The following is a 25,087-nucleotide window of genomic DNA, read 5'->3' on the forward strand; positions in this document are numbered from 1 at the left end:
GTTTGTTGTTTAACGCCGCACTCAGCAATATTCCAGCTACATGACGGCGGTCTGTAAATAATCGACTGACATCATGAACATCGATCCAAACAATAAAGATCAATGACATGCATCAACCAAGTAAGCGAGCCTGACCACCCGATCCCGTTAGTCGCCTCTTACAACAGGCATCGTCGCCTTTTACGGCAAGCATGGGTTGCTGAAGACCTGTTCTACCCCGGATCTTCACGGGCCAGCAGGAATTACACAATGGCAGTTTGTTCATTAATAAACAGAGAATTGTAGATCAGGCTACACAGTCTGACAGATGTCAACTTTCTCGGCCATCTAAATGTAAAATATATGTACACTTTTTAGACTCTTTTAGTTTACAATATTTTTTAAGGACAACAATACCAGTATCGTGTAGAAAATACATGATGTCACATAATTATAAGTTAGCTATCGAAACTAAAATTAGAAGTTAATTCCAGAGTCTGTCCATTTTGTATTTATAATATAGAGGAAGAGTTTCATTTCTAGTGGTTTTAAGGTATTTAAACTTTCATTTCATATTTACTTGTTTATGTATATTGACATACTAGGATTCTGTCATCAAGCCATACGTTTGAAATAAGTCTTAAATTTTAGGCAGTTCTTGAACATAGAATGTTAAACATATCTCTAGCATGTTTGTTTGTTTGTTTGTTTGTTTGTATGCGCAATGTGAGAGTCAGCGTGAAGGTGACCCTCGATATTACGCAGAGTGTGGTTGAGCAGCCGTCAAAGAAGTAAATGCGTAAGATCTGTTTGTTTGTTGTTTAACATTGTACCCATGTTGGGGTTCGAATCCGGATCTTCGGTGTTGCTAACAAAGGCTTTAACCAGTAGGCTACCCCACAGCCCCTCATTTGTGTGAGTGACCGCCTCCGTGGTCTAGTGGTAGAGCGTCCGCCCTGGGAGCGGAAGGTCCGGGGTTCGATCCCCGGCCGCGTCATCCCAAAAGACGGTAAAAGATGATACTTGTTGTTACCCTGTCTGGCGCTCGGCATTAAGGGGCAGAAACAAGGACTGGTCGGCCCCGAGTCAGTATACTGTGTCTGAGTGGGGTATCCATGTTAAAAGTGCGGCATGGTATCTCAGTGTGCTAGCACTATAAATCGGCATCAGTCCGGGCTAGTACAAGCAGCCACACACACACGTGCATGCACGTCGCTACATAAGCGCAATAATCTTGGACGCGACGTTAAACCCCATTTCACCCCACCTCGCCCATTTGTGTAAGTGATATACGTGTTTGTGTTAGTGGGGCAGCAAATGAGGCAAATTTGGTGAAGTATTTGAAATACACCGCACTTGCAGCTCACATGCAGTGCATATTACCACAGTCTGCAAAATCCACTTCAACGTCTACACGTCAGTTGAGACAATTCAAGTTGAGGCCACTGCGTTAATATCCGACAAAAATAACCCCGCATCAGCGCCTTGAGTCTGTCGCTTCATCAACTGACGATCTTGATAATTACCAGATATCTACTTGGAAGTGCCAGGTCGCTTTAATATAGCCATGCAATCATCAACATGATTATTGCCATTTCCTTGAATTTGGTTAAGGGCTCTATAGACTGGCTTTATCTAATTTACCAACGATCGTGTGCTGAATGTGTTCTCCGTGGAGGCGAATATGGTTTCCTGAGAGACATAATAGACACAAGAAACAACACAATCAAGGAAAGTTGGGTCTAGAATATTAACCCGTTTTATCATGAATGAAATGAAACAAATACATGATGACATTTACTATTTGCTTTTGAATACAACGACAAAGCTCATCACATTAAAGGGACACGCGTCGTTGACATTGCTCTTATATAGTAGAATAAATATGAGTCGGACTCGAGACGCCTGTGTTGAAAAATGATGAGAAATACTGACATTATTTGGTTGGTTGTATTACACGGCACTCCGCATTGTTCCAGCTATGCGACGGTGGCCTGTATGACTCATGTACCACCCATGGTGGTTATCGAGTGAAAAAAGGAAATTAAAAATAATATAATCGAGTCCAGAGTGATTGACCCATCTATTAAGCCGCTTCTTACGACAAGCATATATTGCTAGGGACCAATTCCTCTCTCTCCGCCTCTCAATCTCCCTGCTCCCTCTTTTTCTCTCCCCTCTCTCCTTCTCCCCTCCCTACCTCTTTCTCCACTCTCTCTCCCTCCCTACCCCCTTCTCTTACTCTTTCTCTCCGACTCTCTCTCCTTCCCTCTTTCCCCTCTCCTCCCTCTCTTTCGCCGCTTCTCTCGTACTCTCTTTCTATCTCCTCTCTCCCCTCCCCTCTCTTACGTTCCCCTCTCTCTTACCTTCCCTCTCCTCTTTTACTCTTTCTTTCACCTCTCTCTTACTCTTTCTCTCCACCTCTCTCTCCCGCCCCCTCTCTCTTACACTCTTTCTTTCACCTCTCTCTTACTCTTTCTCTCCACCTCTCTCTCCCGCCCCCTCTCTCTTACACTCTTTCTTTCCCCCGCTCTCTTACTCTTTCTCACCACCTCTCTCTAGTTCATCTCTCTAGTTCCCCTCTCTCTTACTCTCCTCTCCCTCCCTCCCTCCTTCTCTTTCTCCCTCCTCTCATCCCCTCATTGTCTTACACTCTGTCCCTCTCTTTCGTATCCTCTCTCTTACTCTCTTTCAATCCCCTCTCTCCCACCCTCCCCTCTCCCTTACTCGCTTTCTTTCCTCCTCTCTCTTAATCTCCTCTCCTCTCTCTCTTACTCTCCCCTCTCTCTCCCTCCCTCCTTCTCTTTCTCCCTCCTCTCATCTCTTCTCTGTCTTACACACTCTCTCTCCCTCCCCCTCTCTCCACGAATAAGACATTTGACACATAGGACGTTCCTGTGAGTTTCCGTCGCATTGAATTCATGGGGGACAACGACTCACACTGCCGTCCTTTAGACAGTCGCGAGACATGTATGGCTGTCCGACTGTATATCTCGGTTGATTTGGCTGAATTAAGAGGGACATCCTAGGGGAAATATCACTCCTAAAGCAAACGCCGCTAACCTGATTTCTACAACTTAATGGTTTACAAGGTCAATCTACTGACATTTAACTTGATACTGCCTGTTCTCAGCAAATCACCCTTTAACACAACCCATTCAGCGATTCTTGAACAACAAATGAAATAAATATTTTTTCTATAAATTGGAAGAAACTGATACCATCTAGCATCAGTATTTGTCTCTAAATTATTGCTGCATATTGATTTCCAGGTTAAAAAGTTTGTATTAACAAACAAAAGGTCAATTGTATGAAACTGGAAGATGTCACGTGACTTTGACAGGGAGTCAGGTTACAATTGACATTAGTTTTCCGTTATTACGAGGTTTACTTTTTATGCCAAAGGACCGTAAATGCGACGTAAATCAACACTCACTCACCCATATTTGGCTACATTTTAACGTTTTGATTCCGGGGCGGTGCAGGTCTCTAGAGTCCTTTACTTGTAATGCTACATATTAGCGGGGCAGAGGGGCGGTTTGGGACTGACAATTTAAAAAAATGTTGACAGAATTTTTTTAATACTGTTTTTCTTTGACCCACAAAACATCTGTTTTCAGGGCATCCATACCCCATTCTTTTTTGTTAAACCTGAAGCGAAATCATATTTGAAAAAATCCCTCGGTATGTCAAAATGGTCTTGGTGACAACGATCGTCGCCCTATGCGAGTGAGTGAGTGACCGAGTATGGGTTTACACCGCTTTTAGCAATATTCCAGCAATATCACGGCAGGGGACACCAGAAAAGGGCTTCACACATTGTACCCATGTGGGGAATCGAACCCGGTTTTTCAGCGTGACGAGCGAACGCTTTAACCCCAAGACCCCATCGCCTAATGTGACGATCCCTAAAGATGTCTTGTATGAAGTTGAGTGTAGATGAACGCACTTACGCTAGCCCACCGTTTGTCGAGCTGTCTTTGTCCACAGCAAACACGTGCAATCGGGGAAGCCCAGTGGATATTGCTTTCGCTCGAAATATATAGGGTACGGGTTCGATTCCATACAATTTGTGATATACTCTCATGTTTAATTTTGGTTTAAATCAGCACTGTAGATTCCATTTCCAAAGTACAATATATGAGTTTTACGCCTCTCTATACTTCATTTATGTCACGGCCTGTCATCTCAATATCAGAATAAACCACAATGTAATGCAAGCCGTGGAACATCGAGCTATGGCATGATGCTGACAACTCAAGGATCATAATCAGGGCAAATCTTGGATTCGAACCACGATCAGCAGATCCTGGCATGCCTAAGGGAAGTCATGGTACACGGCAGTACGCGCCACCTTGGGCTTCTGGCCCTCGCACTTCGGCATTATGCAGGAGAGTTTATAGTGAAAGGTGTTCGTCCCGCTGTGATCATGCGGTTTCCTGGCGTCGCTTGAATGTCAGTTGGTCAGACTTATCAATCAAACACTTATCTACATAGATATATATTGTCCCGCGTCGTGTTCGGCTGCTCATTTGATTGTCTGGTACGTGGTGTTAGTGGTATAATGGGATGTCCAGGGACGTTCACGGCTTAAACGATCCCAGTGACAGCCAATGTATCTATTCCATACCAGTGCAATCTTAAATTGGACATAGCTCAGCGATGTGTGTTTTGTTTGGAATAGAACCTGGGTCGTCGAGCGAACGTAATACCACTGACCCACTTTGCCGTCCTTTGAAATGTGTTGGAATATTCCGGAATATCATCTGCTATTATACATCTTCCAAGACTGCTGACGTTATTATGACATCGCTCTGTGGTTCAGTGATGTGATTATACGGGCCATTTACATAATAATATTATTTCTTATACCTACCATATGTGAATAGCGAGAGCCCGTAGTCTCATACACGTGTTGCAGTAAGGTTGCTGTAGGTGTGGATGTGGAAGTGGATGTGGAAGTGGATGTGGATGTGGATGTGGATGTGGATGTGTGTGTGTTGATAGTGATGTGGTTGTGGATGTGGTCGTGGGTGTGGGTGTATGTGACGATGTAGGTGTTGGAGTAGGTGTAGGTGTAGGTGTGGTGTGGATGTGGGTGTGGGTGTGGGTGTGGGTGTTGGAGTAGGTGTTGGTGTGGATGTGGGTGTGGGTGTGGGTGTGGGTGTTGGAGTAGGTGTTGGTGTGGATGTGGGTGTGGGTGTGGGTGTGGGTGTTGGAGTAGGTGTTGGTGTGGATGTGGATGTGGGTGTGGGTGTGGGTGTAGGTGTAGGTGTAGGTGTAGGTGTAGGTGTAGGTGTGGGTGTGGTGTGGATGTGGGTGTGGGTGTGGGTGTGGGTGTGTGTGTGGGTGTGGGTGTTGGAGTAGGTGTAGGTGTGGATGTGGGTGTGGGTGTGGGTGTAGGTGTAGGTGTAAGTGTAGGTGTGAATGCGGGTGGATGTGGATGTGGATGTGGATGTGTGTGTGTGTGTGTGTGTGTGTGTGTGTGTGTGTGTGTGTGTGTGTGTGTGTGTGTGTGTGTGTGTGTGTGTGTGTGTGTGTGTGTGGTGTGGGTGTGAATGCGGGTGTGTGAGGATGTGGAGGTGGGTTAGGGTGTAGGGGTATATGTGGGTGTGGGTGTTGATATGGATGTGGATCTAGGTGTTAATGGTGATATGGGTCTGGATGTTGATGTGGGTGTGGGTGTTGATATGGGTGTGGGTGTTGATGTTGATATCGGTGTGGATGTGGGTGTGGGTGTGGATTGGAATGGGGATGTTGACGGGGTAGGATGTTGATGGGATGAAGACGGAATGGGGTTGCTGACGGCGATGGGGATGGCTTGTTGTATATTATCATATGTGCAAAGAGATTCCCAATTAGACTTTTTACGTCATGAATTCAAAACTTGAAATTTGTGAAATAGCTGCACCTAAAGTCCACGTGTTCATAAACTCACGGCCTCATTATTGTGCAATGTTCGTACTGCAACGGTTGCTGTGTTGCTGTTGAGAGCTTACAACATGGATAAAACCCCGAAGCCATGTGCAGAGTTACTTCCCTTCTTCGAATAGGATGCATTCAGTATGGGCCATGTTATAAAACATACACTTTGGTTCAATTTCGTTTCTTTACCCCAGGCATACATGAACACATACAATCACTCTGAACAATGAAATAAAAATACAACTAAGTTCACATCGAAGTAAGCACAACAGAAATAGAATCACTTTCGTTCATTTTCGTTTCAAGGACATAAATATTCAGAGTGAGTGAGTGAGTTGGGTTTAACGCCGCTTTTAACAGTATTCCAGTTATATCGCGGCGTGTCAGCTTAATGTGGGAGGAAAGCCCGAAGTGATGCAGGTCCCAGACGTTTATCACTTCGGTGAAACCCACGAACACGGGTATGGTGCTGACAAACCTAGAAACATAATTTGGGCGAACCGGGATTCGAACCCACAGTCATAGGTTTCTGGCGTGCTCAAGGGACGCAACTCTGCACAGCGAATCGCGGCGCCTTAGACGACTGGGCCACCCGTGCCCCCCCCCCCCCCCCCCCCCCCCATAAATATTCAGAAGGGCAGATGAATAGATACAAACCCAGAGACATAAAACGCATATGACATACAGACGAGCATAAACATAAAAAATATAGAGTCTGTCAATTCTTGATGTACAGACAGTTTAGATGTGTGTACCTTTAATTTGACAAACGATACACTCATGCTACTCTCTAACGCTAATTATGTAAATCAGGCTTGAAATTTCGTAAACGTTAAACCATTACCATCGATCCCCTCTACGCCATACTGTACATGGTTCTTTCTGCTACACACTATATAAATAACAACGAATGGCTAGTTGCTAATCTCACAAATAACTCTTGACATCATGCAATTTTCGCAAAGCAGCAAGAAGTTCACTAGCTGTAATTGCTAAAGAATCTAATTTAGCATTCAGTTGCCCAATTGGAGAAATAAGATTTTCAGGAAACGACACTGGAAAAAGAAGTCTTTTTAAAATCAATTTGTTCATGTTCTTTAAGTTCGTCTTTGCATTGAAGCCTAAACATTGGGCTTCTCGGCATTTTAGACTATAATCACATTCAGAACGGTCTGTCACGTGATCAGAATAGCCACATGGAGGTTCAAGGTTATTCACATCGTCAAGGTCAATCATTTTGATGCTTGAATTAACCAAGAGAAAATGGCCTTCCTTGAAGTCCGGCACCACTAAAGATCCGATAGGGGAGAATTCAAGATATTGGAGTAGCCGGGCCATGTCTGTAGCGTGTCTTAACCTATCTTGCCAAGGAAGAAGTTGAAGGCTGTCCACGACAAACCTGTGTCCAAATTCATAAATTCCAACGACTCCATGCTCCGATATATCCGTGGAATCACTCTCCTCACTCCGGACACAATAACCGAGTAATTTCACCATGTTGTTGTGTTCAATCTGTTCCGATAACAATATCTCCTTCATCAGTTTCATCGTCGGATGAACGTAACACGTCGCTTTACGATGGGACGTGTCCTGGTGCTGACGTTTCAATTCATCAAGGCAGTTCCTTACGTCATGCAGATGACGTGTCACCATCTTCACCGCCACGTGCAGGCCTTTGTACAGGCCGAGAAACGTTTGTTTCGATACACCGTGTCCAATTTTCTTTTTGATTTTCACCTCGTGTATATTGGAACAGTTGAAAATATACCGTGGACGAATGATGTGGTACTTTCGCCAGTCCATTGTATCTCGGTCACTGGAAGACATAATTCGTTGCATATGATGTCTATGGGATTTGTCCGCCTGGTAATCCAGAGCCTGGACATCGGACGGAACTTCAAAATCTAACGCATTCCCATCCTGGACATTTTTCAAATCTTCAAATGCATCATGGGAGGTCAACTTCCGCTTCCGGTCTCCAAAACCCGAGTAATCGTCCGTGAAGCTGTCGAGAGGGCAGGTCTTTTCAACAGTTCGATACATCATGAACGTACAGAACAATATCGGGAAAAGAAAAATACACGTCAGGATCCGACTCTTGCCTCGCATGGAGGCCAGCTTTGCCGCCCAGGTAATCATGGTTGGAGGAGACTCGATGAATAATAGAAGCCGCTTTGATAATGTGGCAAGGAAAACAGGTTGCAGATGAACACGACTGAAAGCAATTGCCTGACTGGATAACTTTGCGGTTGATGTGATGGAGAAACACTGCAGCGGTGGTAGAAACAGGAGGCTTTAACGTGTGAGCAGAATAGAACCGTATGTTAAGTAAGGTTGATAGTTGTTGTCTTTGGGCAATATGTGTCCTTTAGAATTGAAGTCTTCTGTAGTATAACATCACAATGTAGATTCATGAACACCATTTAACATCACACGAATAAGCAATAGCCGTATGAACAATTACAAGAACATTCAGGAAGCACTGATCTAAGACAGCTTAGATGAGATATATGACACCATCCTCTTGGAAATTGATTCGGCGACAGCAGGAAAGGTTTTGAAATTATATAAATGTATCTCCAATATCTCCACGTTGATGAAGGTGAACTGGTGGTGTACTATGTCTTGTTGTCTGAATTCATCAGTTGGAAGGAAGCGTCTTCAAAACCAAACAAAGCAGCACTCCAATATCATTCAGGGTTGTAGCCCGGTCCTATATTACGTATGTCGGGAATACAGTGTACGCCAGAAGTGAACACCAACTCACACAATCAATATTTCTTAAGAAAGAGAAAAATTAAGATGTACCAGCCTTGACGCTGTTGCAAACAAATTGGATGACAAGTCACTTTGTATTAGAGCACATTCAATTACTTTAACCACCACTGTACAATGCTTTCTCACGTCGTTGTCTTACAGTAAAACACTCGGTCATAGTAGCATCTTCCAGTATCGTGGCAGGGCAGTTTCAGCACTGAAGATCTATAGACAAATGTCAGATGACAAGCCTTTAAACATAATCGTCTTTCATATCTAATGTATAATTTACCTGAATGTGAAGCGTAGATTGCGGCAATCAATAAATTTCGTTTTAAAAGAAAATATATTCTTTGGTTCTGGAAATGGAAAAGACTGCGTATTGTCAACAGATGACACAGTTACATTTACTGTAAATAGTATATTTGCTATTTATTTACTAAATAACAGTATATATTTAAATACACAAGATCAATGAGGGAGTTTATTTACAAACCAGGTTGTGTCATAGCATATATATTCTGGGATAGTATATATTTGCACTCAAAATAATTTTGCAAATTGAATTTAAAATTTAAAGCGCAGTGTTTCGGCTCATGGTTTCATTGTTAAGATAAAAATAAAGAAAAACGACAACCTTCAAACGAGTTGGGAAACAAAAGAAATTAGAGCGTGCATTATTGCTTTACATGGCGTTGGAAGAATGACGTAGGCAATAAAACCAAATAATTGTAATGGGCTTCAAATTGATTTTGGCTGGACATTGGATTTTTTCTGACCATTTCCCTCGATTTTCTAACCTAGTCACGTGGTGTTATGAGCACACTGTCACGTGCTGCCAAAATGACATCTGTCATGTGTGGTCGTTTTCCCAGATCGGCGCTCGTCGATCCCCTGTTCAGTTGAGCCTGCACGGACTGTCGGCATTAGCGTTTGGTCCGGATAAATCAAATCCGAAAATAATTCGCCATTGATCGGTTCACTGTTGTATAAGCCGGGCACTTGTGTCTCCGTCAATCTGTCTCTTCCGGGCAAGGTATCCGATATGCAGAGAAGTTGAGTGTTGTATTCCTGTGAAGATAAAACATCATTTTAGAATAAAATGTATCCCAGAAGATGATTTTGACGAAAATTATTCAACAGAAACAGCTGAGATAAGCAGCAGTAACATTATAGGAGTTTAACGATTCACCGAGCGAACGTTCGGTGCATCGCAGTACTTTTTGGCAACGGTGCCCAACGTCTTGGCATGTGAAGTAGTATGAAGATATATGAGTGAGTGAGTGAGTATGGTTTTACGCCGCTTTAAGCAATATTCCAGCAATATCACGGCGGGGGACACCAGAAAAGGGCTTCACACATTGTACCCATGTCGGGAATCGAACCCGGGTCTTCGGTGTGACGAGCGAACGCTTTAACCACGAGGCTACCCGACCGCCCCCCGAAGAAATATGAAAAACACCACTCATTTGACGGTATGTAAAGAGGTCTCAAGCCATGTGTTCGAGGGTTAAATCAAATCTATTATATATTTTGCTCGGTCCGCTATTCTTTCAATGTGGGGGCGTTGGGGTAGCCTATTGGTTAAAGCGTTCGCTCGTCACGCTGAAGACCCGGGTTCGATTCCCTACATGGTCACAATGCGTGAAGCCCATTTGTTGGTATCCCCTGCCGTGATATTGCTGGAATATTGCAAAAAGCGGCGTAAAACCACAATCACTCACTCACTGTGACGAAGGGATACGTCTGTTATGATGACAGCTGTCTTCATGTACCGTGTGTCGTATATCGTGTTTCGTATCGTGTATCGTATCGTGCATCGTGTGGTATCGTCTTTCGTGATGTGAATCGTGTTTCATATCATGTATCGTATTTTGTATCTTGTTTCGTATAGTTTATCGTGTTGTGTTTCGTGACGTATATCATGTATCGTATTTCATGTCTTGTTTCGAATAGTTTATCGTGGTGTGTATCGTGTTTCGTGACGTATATCGTGTTTCATATCGTGTATCATATTTCGTATAGTTTATCGTGTTTCATATCGTGTTTCGTGACGTATATCGTGTATCGTGCTTTGTATCGTGTTTCGTGACTTATATCGTGTATCGTATCTTGCATCGTGTAGTATCGTCTTTCGTGATGTGAATCGTGTTTCGTGTATCAAATGCATCTTGTCGCAACAGAGCGAACCGTCACAGCCATTTTGTCTTCGCCATTTGAGATTAGAATCACGAAATATCTCGATGATTTATAAACAAAGATAGCTGCATGTGTGCTAAAGAGATAACAAGCCATTCAGCCCATATACGAATATCACGTACCCTAATGACAAAAAATGCCGAGTGTGATTTTCAAGACTTGTCCATTTTCTTGACGATAAAAATCATCATTGAGTTGTGATCGCGTGGTTACAATCTTACTGAGGATGGGAGGTCAGGTGACTGCGAGAGACTATATTTAGCACCGTGTGCTGCAAATATACATCACAAGCACGAACTGAAGGAAAAACTCGCAAGTCACCTGACTGTCGATTCTCACCCGGACTGTAACCACGTGACCAAAAATCAATGATGATGTTTTTGAGAAAATTGACATTCTTGAAAAGCGCACTAATTTTTTTGTCATGATTACTGGGAGTAATATTCGGTATCGGCGGAATGGTTTGTTTTCACTATATTAGTATAAAAACACATGCAGGTTTCTTCGTTAATTAATCATCGTGATATTTCATGATTCTGTCACTATGTCTACCAACATGTCTACTGCTTCTACCAACACGTCTACTACTTCTACAACACGCCTACTACTACTGTCACAGTGTCTATTACTTCTACCAACACGTCTACTACTTCTACCAAAACATCTACTACTTCTACCAACATGTCTTCTACTTCTACAAACACATCTACTACTTCTACCAACACGTCTACCACTACGTCTACTACTTCTACCAACACGTCTTCTACTTCTACCAACACATCTACTTCTTCTGTCCCTATGTCTACTACTTCTACAAACCCGTCTACTACTTCTACCAACACATCTCCTACTTCTACAAACCCGTCTACTACTTCTACCAAATATGTCTACGACAGTACTACTGCCACTATCTCTACCACTCCTGCCACAATATCTGTCACTTCTACCGCCACCCTTCTACTTTTACCGCCGCGTCAACTACTGTCACTACATCTGCTACTTCTGCCTCCACGCCCACCACAACTACATCTCCCATCTGGCCTACCTCTACCGCCATCCACACCCACTCCAACGCTACTTCAACCACTACCACGACCATCACACCACAAAAACCGCTTCATCATCACAATCGCAGACCGGTTACTTCTTGCCTACAATCAAGCACTGGAAGTGCTCCCCTGACAACCAACAGTCACTTATTCAATGGTGTTCTCTTCCCCAAATCAATGATCCGCTGTTAAAAGGTAATGTGTTTATTTCAGCGTGTCACACTTATACTTTTAATTCCCCAGCAGCTGAAGCCAATTATCCTCACCGGATGTGACACATCTTACACCTCAGTCTTTAAATTGTAATTACTCGTAGCTTCAATATTACAACACCGAGCAGCAGAAAATCCAATAGTTTACTCGATCAAAGAATTATTGCAAATAACTTTCTCCTTCAGTTTCACGTTCGATGGAGCAATAAGTACGTGTCGATGGCGCCTCATGGCATGTCCCGTCTCCGCGTTACACACCAGTGTGTTGTATATTAGATTTAGTTGTATTTCAGAACCCGTGGCCACTTGGTAATTTGTCTTTGCCAACGAGGGCTCCTAAATCAAATTTGTTTGAAAAACACGGTAGTAATTTCAGCTGCAGTTTCTCAATCTACGAGAGGCGCTATTCAAATGAACCCACTGCTTATGCATGTAAAACACGGTTGTAATTGCATCGTTTCCTTTGAACTGAAACACAGCTGTCAATGTGATGAGTAATTTCAAAAACCAGCATCTTTTGTTCATGAGATGCTTATCCCTCTTATCTTCTTGTAAAACTTTTATCCAACTGCCTTATATTGTGTCTAATTAGGGTCGAGCATTGGCTATCGATTTATGCAGAATGTTAAGTGAACTCTTCAAGGCCCTGGTGTAGAGTAGCTGTAGCGTTGTTGAGGTTTCAGGGCTATTTTAAATGTCATATAGTGGCCAGAGTGAGTGAGTGAGTGAGTGAGACAGGATTTTACTGTAACATTTATTGTACAGGAGAGTGAATGAGTATGTTTTACGCCGCGTTGAGCAATATTCCAGCAACATCACGGCAGGAGACACCAAAAATGGGCTTCATACATTGTACCCATGTTGGGAGTCGAACCAAGGTCTTCGGTGTGGCAGTGAACGCTTTGGCCACTAGGCTACCCCCTGCCCCATAGAGTGGCCAGGGGAAGATCTTTACCTGATCTTGAAATGTGAAACTTACATGAATGTATACCTTTTGAATTTTGTCACGAAAATTGTGAATATAGAAAGTAAACATTTTTTTTGGTTTGTGTTTGATGACTATTGATCCAAATGGTGTTCTTTCTTTAAGTGAGAGCTTTCGTGGTGTAGTGGGAAGAGCATGTGCCAAGAGAGGCGGGGAATGGCGGGTCGCGTCATACCAAAAGACGATGGACCAGCATTTTAACCGGCTTTAGTCTGGACTAGTACAAACAGCCACAAATACACGTGAATGCACATAGCTGTAGACGTGCACTAATGTTAACCGCGACTTTCAACACAAATAAACTTCACCTCTTTTTTTGTTGTTGTCTAGTTTGTTTGTTGTTCAGTTCCACACTCAGCAATATTCCAGCTATATGACGGCGGTCTGTAAATAATCAAGTCTGAACACGACAATCCAGTGATTAATATCATGAGCATCGATCCACGCAATTGGGATACGATGACATGCATCAACCAAGTCACCGAGCCTGACCACCCGATGCTGTTAGTCGCCTCTTACGACAAGCATAGTCACCTTTTACGTCAAGCATTGATTGCTGAAGACCTATTCTACCCAGGATCACCTCTTTCTTTAAGATTTCGTTTGATGACAATCATATGATTGATTGATTGATTTAGTTTGATTTAACATCAGCTTGAATTACAGCATGGCAAATTTACCTTTGAAATTAATATCTGGAGGGATTGCGCCATATTTTAGCGTTAAGCTTTCCAGAAACCACACACAGGTAATCATTCAGAAAACATTGATAACTTAAAAGAAGACATGACACCACACCGGTATGTTATACCCATTGTTTCCCTGTGATTGTTCAATACGTGCTCGTGCCGAGGTTGGACGATTCGATTTAGATGAGAGGGGTGTAATCCTTGATTCCTGGTTTTACATATAGTGCAACGTGTTCATAGATCACGTGGTGTAAGTAGGTTGGTGTCCCCTATGCGGTTGATATGGATTCTGCGCTCCCGACTCGAACGTTGTAATCCATATCACCCTTGGGAGTGTCGCTAATGTGCACACAATCAGATGTACCCCTGTACTCACTGACAACTTGCCAACAATCTGATAAATCTCTGACTTGGCGGACGAGCAAGGCTTCGTCGTCATATCAAATGGAAATCTGCACTGTAGGTCGGAAGCAAAGGTTGTGCCGATGTTTATGTTGTTGTCGTTACGACCTATGCGTGAAGCCTTTTGTTTGAATTTGAATTAACATTTCGTACCAAAGGCTAATTCCCATGTAACCATGATATGTACAGGTCTAGAATTGCCGTTTATCTGAAGATGCTTATTCAAAGATGAACGTGCAAATTGTTACTCCTCATCTTCTTTGTGCATTACATTTACTGTCAGACACCCAAATTTCTTTTGGGGGGGGGGGGGGGGGGGGGTGTCGGGTAGCCTAGTTGTTAAAGCGTTCGCTCGTCACGCCGAAGACCCGGGTTCGATTCCCGACATGGGTACAATGTGTGAAGCCCATTTCTTGTGTCCCCGCCGTGATATTGCTGGAATATTGCTAAAAGCGGCGTAAAACCATACTCACTCACTCGTATTTCTGGACATTAGTTTAAAACAGAAAAGTTAGATATTGAAGATTAGAAGATGGCATGTAGGGTGTTTGGAGACAGATACAAGTGCTTGAATGAACACATCAGAGCTATTCTAACATTGACAATAACCCTTTGTTGTCAGCGAAAGGAACGTGTATGAGCCGAAAGCTTTATTCGCCTAAATATCTACCGTTCATCGCATGAAAAGCAAGGGCAGTTAAGTATATTTCTAATAGAACCCATATGTTCCCATTAATCTACACGTGTCGTAGAAGGCGACACCCACTCACTTACCGAAGACAACACCAGTCCTTACATAAACGAATATGCAAAATAATATATAATATAATAATAAAATTAAATATTTATTATCAATGCAAGCGTAACGCATGCTCATGGCCCAGTACTCAGTGAGTGAGTGAGTGAGTGAGTGAGTGATTATAGTTGAACGCCACGTTTAGCATCATACCAGCAACATCACGGCGGGGATCCCATAAATGGGCATCACACATTGTATCCATGTGGGGACTGGTTTTACGACCGTTGGTATGACTGCGGGATGCACTAAGCATGGACCCGATTCCTAACGGAGGACAACGTAAAGAAAAGTCGACCAATATCATCTATTTGGAGCGTGAAACTGGTCGAGGGATTTATTGTTTGTGACACACACACTCCTCTGTAAGAGCCTTTGTTCCACGTATCATCGACTACGAGAACGCAGGCAGCCAACATGCGATTCTTCAAATGCGACTCGTAGCTGTAAATTGCCGATTTGGGTACCGTGAGGAATTGCCAGCACAGATAATCAATTTACACCATATATTGTACACCAGTCGCTCTGATCGCTGGAAGTATACTCGCGAATAGACGTCACGACAGACTGTCATGGGGATATATCAGATGCGAGCTCTGTGTGTGAAGCTAAATAAAAACATTGATATTACAATTGGAAAAGCAATACACATGTGCTATTGGTTTAAAAATATGAACTCAAGTTACAAATTCAGAATTGTGCAATATTCAAGGTGAGGTGAGGCCATGTTCGGGGGGGGGGGGGGGGGGGGGGGGGGGGGTGGTTTACGCCGCATTTAGCAATATTCCAGCAAAATTACGGTGGAGGAACCCAGAAATGGGTTTCAGACATTTAACACATGTGTGGAATCGAACCCGGGTCTTCGGCGTGAAGAGCGAACGCGCTAATCACTAGGCTACCCGACCGCCCCTAAGCTACATGAGTATTACACGAGTTTCAGTTTCAGTAAAGTAAGGTCCCGAGTGAAATTACATGGTAAATTATATGGTAAATTATATAATAGTAAATAAAATGGTAAATCACATGGTCAATTATATTGTAAATTACATGGTAAATTATATGGTAAATTGCATGGTAAGTTATATGGTAAATTACAAGGTAAGTTATATGGTAAATTATACGGTCCATTACATGGTAAATTACATGGTAAATTACATGGTAAATCGGCTTTTTGTTCCAAAATTTAAATTCGGAAGGAAGTTAAGAAACTTGGTGATTACTTAATGTTGTGAATTCGGGATGAATAATGTGGTGTCGTATTAAAAGTTATCCGGATTAGTAAGAGTGTATTGTACATTTGTTTTTCATTCCCCGTGTCCTCGTGTCCACACAGTCAGTGAGTAGTGCCATGCATCTGATACTGTTTGATGTATGTTTGAATCAAGGAAGTTTGTTTGTTTCACGACAACATGTGCTGCATAGTGTCTGCATGAAATACGTGGTTGATGGTGAGGTGAGGTGAAATGGGGTTTAACGTCGCCTCCAAGATTATTGCACTTATATAGCGACATGCATGCACGTGTGTGTGTGTGTGGCTGCTTGTACTAGTCCGGACTGATGCAGATTTATAGTGTCAGCCCACTGAGATACCATGCCGTAATTAAATGTGTCTTGTTGAACGTTGTGTATAACACTTAAACTTTTTAGTGTGAAGTTTATGAGCTAAAGATATACCGCTTTTCCATTGGACGAGACGTCGGTCACATGATCACGAAACCGACGTTCACAAGTGTATGAACGACACATTTTGAACTCACACGTTTTTCACGAGATTGTGTTCTTGAAATGACGTAAACACTGACGGACTACTTCAACATTCCTGGGGAAACCCCTTGGATGTCCCTAGCACGAGACCCGTGAAGATCCGGGGTAGAATAGGTCTTCAGCAACCCATCCTTGTCGTAAAAGGCGACTAACGGGATCAGGTGGTCAGGCTCGCTGACTTGGTTCATGCATGTCATCGATTCCAATTACTTGGATCGATGCTCATGATGTCAATCACTGGATTGTCTGGTCCAGACTCGATTTATTACAGACCGCCGTCATATGGCTGAAATATTGCTGAGTGCGGCGTTGGTAGCTGCACGGACGTGTAAGTACTCCATTGAGGTTCGTACTCAATGAACTCACACAAAGTGAAAATCTTAATTAAATGGCAAAATATGCGGCCATGTTGACCCGTGAGATATACTTCTGAAAACATTAAGTATTACCGTATTCGACGTAGTAAGCGCCCTGCTCTAATAATTATATAAGTGCCCACGGCAGTATTTACTAATATATTGACTAGCTAGTGAACAATCCCAATTAGCACCCCTTCCGAATGATCAATGTACACAAGACTTTTTTATTCGTGTATAATACGCACTCTTGTGTTATAGGCACCCTTAATTATGGGCAATTAAATTCTGGAAAAAAATATCTGTCGTGTATAATACGCACAGACTTTTCTTTTGAATCATTTCAGGCTGTTAGCATAAACCACGAAATTTACGATTTAACAACTCTGTTATTTTTTCTCACCCAAATTATATTCTAATAAGGGCCCCTATTTCTAATTTTGAGAGCGCCCTGGGCGCTTATTACGTCGAATATGGTATATCAAAGAAATTGAGATTCAATAAAATGGATCGATTGAAGTATAATGAATATCAGTATGATCACTCTCTCATGTACAGGGGTGGTGAGGTAGTTTAGTGGCTAAAGCCTTCGTTCGTCACGCCGAAGACCCGATTTCTCACGTGGGTACAATGTGTGAAGCCCATTTCTGGTGTGCCCCGCCGTGAAATTGCTTGAATATTGCTAAAAACGGCGTAAAACCATACTTACTCACTCTCATGTACAAAAACTGTAACGGTAAAATCCTGTCTTTGTGCGCATACCTTCACGTATACAAATATTTATAAACACACACAAACAAACACCTAATCACACAGACACACACACAAATACATATATGCGTATACACACTGCACATGCATACGGATGCACAACCAACAACCTAAATACTTACATGCGTACACGCGTGAATCCTACATGCACCTGCTTAAAACCTGCACATCACACATACTCACCAAAATACACGCATGCAAAGCATCCACCCACTCCTCCATCCACCCCGGCGTTACACCCATCAACCCATCCGCCAGTATCCAATCCACAGACGCCCTCCCAAACATACATATCTGTATAACACCCACCTACTCACCCTCCAATCACATCCCCCACCCAACCCATATTTCTATCCCACTACACCACAACACACCCTATCCTTCAACACCACATCAGCACTATAAAATCGGCATCATTCCGGACTAGTACAAACAGCCACACACACACACACACGCACGCACGCACACACGCACGCACGCACGCACGCACGCACGCACGCACGCACGCACACACACACACACACACACACACACACACACACTAATTACATACATAGAAATTATTTGCGGCCATATGTACATTGTGAGATAGAAACTGTTCCCTAGCAGCACAGCTACAAATGAGCATCATGTCTGTTATTTTAAAATTGACGTTTGCCATTAAAAGGTTTCTCTGCAGGATCAAAGGAAGCACACAATCAGTGTCCTTCATAAAGGTTGCTGAAGAGTTCAACCAGATCACAAGTAAATGTTTCTTGGTGATCCCCATCCATTTGATAACCTCTCCTTAGGCTCAATGGGTTTCACCAGTGGAGACATTGACCAAACCTTCTCATCCCCTAGCTAGGCCTATGTGCTCCTAAAAATAGAATTCTTGAGGTTCCTATATACTTAAATTTCCTTCATAGACTATATCGGATTAAAACATTTAATATGTAAAGGACACGTTTCTTAAAGAGGCGTGCGGTGTGCTGGGAGCTGTGTGTTGTGTGTTGTGTGTTGTGTGTACAGTCAGGGATTCCAGACATGTCCTCCGTAGGAACAGCCAAACAACATGTTGGTCCCAACACACATTATCCCCATAACATCCAGCATTTAGTTTAAATAGGTAAAACCTGAAAACGGATCACGTTTTCATCATTAACGGGAAAAAAAATCTTCATCAATTAAATCCTAGACTCTGATACCCTTCCTCCTAATCCGGGGATACCCTGGCCCTGTCGTCTAAGTCGCCGCAATTCGCTGTGCAGAGTTGCCTCCCTTAGGAACGACAGAATCCTAATATTGTGGGTTCAAATCCCGGTTCGCAGCGAAAATGTTTTTAGGTTTGTCAGTACAAACCTCGTGCTCTTGGGTTTCAGCAAAGTGATAAATGTCTGACAAATGCATCACTTCGGGCTTTCCTCCCACGTTAAGCTGACACGCCGTGATGTGACTGGAATACTGTTCAAAGCGGCGTTAAACCCAACCCACTCACTCACTTCCCGCCCATTTTAAGTGCTGTCTGTGCTCCAGCCCTATGTTCTCCACGGAGTGAAGACAGTCCGCCTGGGGATTACCGTCCTTATATGCCCCGGATTCTCCTTTATGAGGTAGAACGTAAAATGTAACACGTTATTAATGTTCATGAACGACGTTAAGTCGTTAATTGCCAGAGCGTTCTTAATTATAGAATGTCGAAGACGTCAATATCTGAAAATGGTTAATTAATCTGAATATTTAATGTTGAGTGCAGAAGTTATTAAGTACTACGAAGTATTGATATTAATTCTAAAATGAATCAGTTACTGATTGTCAATGTATATAAGTCTGAGACGTTAGTGAAGATTGTGAATGTCATGTACGTTAATGTCTGAGACGTTAGTGAAGATTGTGAATGCCATGTACGTTAATGTCTAAGACGTTAGTGAAGATTGTGAATGCCATGTACGTTAATGTCTAAGACGTTAGTGAAGATTGTGAATGCCATGTACGTTAATGTCTTAGACGGTAGTGAAGATTGTGAATGCCATGTACGTTAATGTCTAAGACGTTAGTGAAGATTGTGAATGTCATGTACGTTAAAGTCTAAGACGTTAGTGAAGATTGTGAATGTCATGTACGTTAAAGTCTGAGACGTTAGTGAAGATTGTGAATGTCATGTACGTTAAAGTCTAAGACGTTAGTGAAGATTGTGAATGCCATGTACGTTAATGTCTAAGACGTTAGTGAAGATTGTGAATGCCATGTACGTTAATGTCTAAGACGTTAGTGAAGATTGTGAATGTCATGTACGTTAATGTCTAAGACGTTAGTGAAGATTGTGAATGTCATGTACGTTAAAGTCTAAGACGTTAGTGAAGATTGTGAATGTCATGTACGTTAAAGTCTAAGACGTTAGTGAAGATTGTGAATGTCATGTACGTTAATGTCTAAGACGTTAGTGAAGATTGTGAATGTCATGTACGTTAATGTCTAAGACGTTAGTGAAGATTGTGAATGTCATGTACGTTAAAGTCTAAGACGTTAGTGAAGATTGTGAATGTCATGTACGTTAAAGTCTAAGACGTTAGTGAAGATTGTGAATGTCATGTACGTTAAAGTCTAAGACGTTAGTGAAGATTGTGAATGTCATGTACGTTAATGTCTAAGACGTTGTTGAAGATTGTGAATGCCATGTACGTTAAAGTCTAAGACGTTAGTGAAGATTGTAAATGCCATGTACGTTAAAGTCTAAGACGTTGTTGAAGATTGTGAATGCCATGTACGTTAAAGTCTAAGACGGTTGTGAAGATTGTGAATGCCATGTACGTTAAAGTCTACGACGTTGTTGAAGATTGTGAATGCCATGTACGTTAAAGTCTAAGACGTTGTTGAAAATTGTGAATGCCATGTACGTTAATGTCTAAGACGTTAGTGAAGATTGTGAATGTCATGTACGTTAAAGTCTAAGACGTTAGTGAAGATTGTGAATGTCATGTACGTTAATGTCTGAGACGGTAGTGAAGATTGTGAATGCCATGTACGTTAATGTCTAAGACGTTAGTGAAGATTGTGAATGTCATGTACGTTAAAGTCTAAGACGTTGTTGAAGATTGTGAATGCCATGTACGTTAATGTCTAAGACGGTAGTGAAGATTGTGAATGCCATGTACGTTAATGTCTAAGACGGTAGTGAAGATTGTGAATGCCATGTACGTTAATTTCTAAGACGTTAGTGAAGATTGTGAATGCCATGTACGTTAATGTCTAAGACGGTAGTGAAGATTGTGAATGCCATGTATGTTAATGTCTAAGACGTTAGTGAAGATTGTGAATGCCATGTACGTTAAAGTCTAAGACGTTATTGAAGATTGTGAATTCCATGTACGTAAATGTCTAAGACGTTAGTGAAGATTGTGAATGCCATGTACGTTAAAGTCTAAAACGTTAGTGAAGATTGTGAATGCCATGTACGTTAATGTCTAAGACGGTAGTGAAGATTGTGAATGCCATGTACGTTAAAGTCCAAGACGTTGGTGAAGATTGTGAATGCCATGTACGTTAAAGTCTAAAACGTTAGTGAAGATTGTGAATGCCATGTACGTTAATGTTCTAAGACGTTAGTGAAGATTGTGAATGCCATGTACGTTAATGTCTAAGACGTTAGTGAAGATTGTGAATGTCATGTACGTTAAAGTCTAAGACGTTGGTGAAGATTGTGAATGCCATGTACGTTAATTTCTAAGACGTTAGTGAAGATTGTGAATGCCATGTACGTTAAAGTCTAAGACGTTAGTGAAGATTGTGAATGCCATGTACGTTAATGTCTAAGACGGTAGTGAAGATTGTGAATGCCATGTACGTTAATGTCTAAGACGTTAGTGAAGATTGTGAATGCCATGTACGTTAAAGTCTAAAACGTTAGTGAAGATTATGAATACCATGTACGTTAATGTCTAAAACGTTAGTAAAGATTGTGAATGTCATGTACGTTAATGTCTAAGACGTTAGTGAAGATTATGAATGCCATGTACGTTAATGTCTAAGACGGTGAGTGAGTGAGTATGGTTTTACGCCGCTTTTAGCAATATTCCAGCAATATCACGGCGGGGGTCACCAGACATTGGCTTCACACATTGTACCCATGTCGGGAATCGAACCCGGGTCTTCGGCGTGACGAGCGAACGCTTTAACCACTAGGCTACCCGACCGCCCTCTAAGAGGGTAGCGAAGATGGTGAATGACATGTACGTTAAAGTCTGAGACGTTTGTGAAGATTGTGAATGTCACGTACGCAACACCATTACTCCTAAATATTATAACAATGGATGCAAGAACGACAGATACAGAGAATATATTATCTGTGACACTGATGGCTGTATAATCTCAGCCTGACGGCCTGTTTCAGTGCTGGTGTGTTTCCTGATTCTGTAACGGCAGGCCACGTTGATATACTGTAATAGTGACGACACCGACCTTACTCACCATGATATTGGAACACTACCAGGATAGGAGAAACCATCGGGTCAGTTCCTTCACTTAAAACTTTAGAAACGGCTACAACAGTTGATATCTCTTGTCAGTGCTTCTTGTAAATTTCAACAAACGTTTATAAGATTTTCTTGTTTGTTGTTGTTGTATGACGGTGGTCTGTAAATATTCAAGTCTGGACCAGACAATCCAGTGATTGGCATCATGAGCATCGATCTACGCAGTAAGGATACGATGACATGCATCAACCAAGTCAGCGAGCCTGACCACCCGATCCCGTTAGTCGCCTCTTACGACAAGCATAGTCGCCTTTCACGGCAAGCATGGGTTGCTGAAGACCAATTCTGACCCGGATCTTCACGGATAACGTTTTAAAGATACCTGACCTTATGCATGGACAGTTGTCCACTAAATTCAACAACACATCACTCCCTTTAAAAAGGATATATAGTGAAACTACTCAAATCTCTTACCTTTCAATCTAAAGCTTTAAGTCCAAGACCAGGATAACCAAAAGTAGGATCCGTAATCCGAGTCCGATTATGTGAATCCGTGTTTCGTAGATTGACTTTTAGAGAGACCCCCACCTCCGGCACTGTTTCCCGTCCGGCGTTGGTGCATTTACACACGGAAATGATGAAAGAAAGTTGGAGTCTTCCTCCGTACTGCCAGGGCCTAATGAAATTTCCTATAACGATTTATTGATCAGCTTTGTCTTCTAAGTCAAGTACTAATCCCCCGACAAAGAAAAAGTCAAACGCGACATGCCCAACTCATTGAAGACTCTTAAGAAACAATTTCGGAGGGTCACACGTCGGTTGATAGTTATAAAGCTTGTTACAGAGGCATCTTGTTCACCTCGGAGCTACAATACCACCTTGTGTCAAATTCTTATGTAAATATCCTAAAGGGAAGAGTGTTCATACTTTCAATAAGGACGCTTCCTGGTCGGGAGGAGACTTGAGATGTGTGCTGTGTACATCTGCCGTTGTCAATCAAGATGGAGCTCGCTGTGAAACACCGATCTATAGGAAGACTGGTGCCACAGACTGAGGCTTTAGTAATGTATGACCGATTCCCACAACCGAGCAGGGAAACGCCTAGGGAGAACCCGCGCATGTACACTCTCGCGAGAAGTGTGAGAGAGGGTCACGTGACCAGTAATGCCCAAGTAACGAGGTACTCGCTCTCGTCTCAAACACGAACAGAACACGTCCCGGGGGAGCAGACTTAAATGGAGGCTGGCACTTGATCCTCACAATAATAATCATATCATTCAAGAAGGTGTTGGTCTCTCCAAAAGAAATTGCTTTCGCCTTTTTCAGACAAAGTAGAAAGATGGCGCCAGGGCGAGAGGCGCGGGTCGGGTCCCAGTGGCCGACTCGAGGATGCAGTCGGGGTCATTTAATTCGAGTTGAATCCCGTATCTGCCAGCAGTCGATGTTTGGCAGGGAGTCTATTGTGTTATCTACACAGTGCTGGTCGCTGTGAGCATCGGTTAAATATTAAGAGGGGATATCCTAGAAGGATGATTCCTTGACACTAACTAGACTAAAACAGGGGGGAAAGTTGTCACTGACAGTGTCAGGGCGTGGAAATGAATATGCTAAGTTGTTGGTTGTTTGTTTGTTTGTTGTTTAACGCCGCACTCGGCAATATTCCAGCTGTATGACGGCGGTCTGTAAATAATCCAGTCTGGACCAGACAATCCAGTGATTGATATCATGAGCATCAATCCACGCAATTGGGATCGATGACATGCATCAACCAAGTCAGCGAGCCTGACCACCCGATCCCGTTAGTCGCCCTTTACGTCAGGGATGGGTTGCTGAAGACCTATTCTACCCCGGATCTTCACGGGTCGAATAAATTAAGTTAAAAATACGGTATTGCGAACTTATTGCTTAGTGTATACGTGAATTAAAAACAAACGGATGAACGAACGAATGAACGAACGAACGAACGAATGAATGAAGCTCGTATTTTATAGATCTTTGGACGTTGGACGAATGCGAATATTATGACTCTTAATGTGGATAACAGTAAAGTTGTTATCCATAAGAACGTGGCATGTATTAATGAATGAAGCTACAAATTGACGTGAGACAGTATTTCTGAATAAACACCAACAAGTCAGTAAGGCAGCAACGAAACATGAACGACTGACAGTGTGGACGGAAGGAAGGAATGAAGGAAGGAAAAGAGCCAAAGGAATAACACCTTGACTCTAAAATTGTCCATCTACAAATGGGGTAGACTGATTGGACATATGAAATTTAAAAATCCACCTCCAAACAATATATAAATTATATACATATTGAGTTGTGCCGAACAAGGGCAAGGTCATATGCCCATATTTTGAACGCTTCGTAACGGAACGTACGAAAAGTAACGAGGTCAGTTCTCGGTTGCCAAGGGCTGAAAATGCACAACTGAGCAAAGGGAAGTAACTTGGGTAGAAAAAGCAAACATGATTAGATACACCTTCCAACGAAAGAAAGAATAATGTTCTCATCGGTTAGTATCGATTTTTTGAAAGCCATCATTAGCTATACGTATACAGAATACCAAGCAGTAGCCAAGCAGTGAAGGGCGGTAGTATTTGATGTAATTGCAAATAGGGATACGTAGCAGACTCGTCAACACAGACTTGGCACTGAGCGGATTAACGGGGGTGACACAATGTCGCCTCGTTTTGCATAAATTGTGTCGAAAAACTCAGGTCTCAAGTTTTGGCGTGTGGTTATGTAT

General features: G+C 42.5%; 1 protein-coding gene across 1 annotated transcript; it reads right to left on the reverse strand.

Moving 5' to 3' along the window:
- Nucleotides 1-6,536: 6,536 nt before the first annotated feature.
- LOC124129874 (extracellular tyrosine-protein kinase PKDCC-like) lies at nucleotides 6,537-23,434 on the reverse strand. The gene is made up of 2 exons (XM_046493241.2): nucleotides 22,810-23,434; nucleotides 6,537-9,732 (listed from the first exon to the last, which is right to left on the reverse strand). The coding sequence occupies exon 2, from the start codon at nucleotides 8,041-8,043 to the stop codon at nucleotides 6,832-6,834; it is 1,212 nt and encodes a 403-aa protein (XP_046349197.1). The 5' UTR covers nucleotides 8,044-9,732; nucleotides 22,810-23,434; the 3' UTR covers nucleotides 6,537-6,831.
- Nucleotides 23,435-25,087: the final 1,653 nt, after the last annotated feature.

The sequence above is a fragment of the Haliotis rufescens genome, unplaced genomic scaffold (assembly GCF_023055435.1).
Source record: "Haliotis rufescens isolate VD_foot unplaced genomic scaffold, xgHalRufe1.0.p SCAF_9, whole genome shotgun sequence".
Classification (NCBI taxonomy): domain Eukaryota; kingdom Metazoa; phylum Mollusca; class Gastropoda; order Lepetellida; family Haliotidae; genus Haliotis; species Haliotis rufescens.

Coding starts and splice junctions, on each gene's coding strand:
- LOC124129874 (XM_046493241.2), bottom strand. CDS start 8,043: ATGATTACCTGGGCGGCAAAGCTGGCCTCCATGCGAGGCAAGAGTCGG.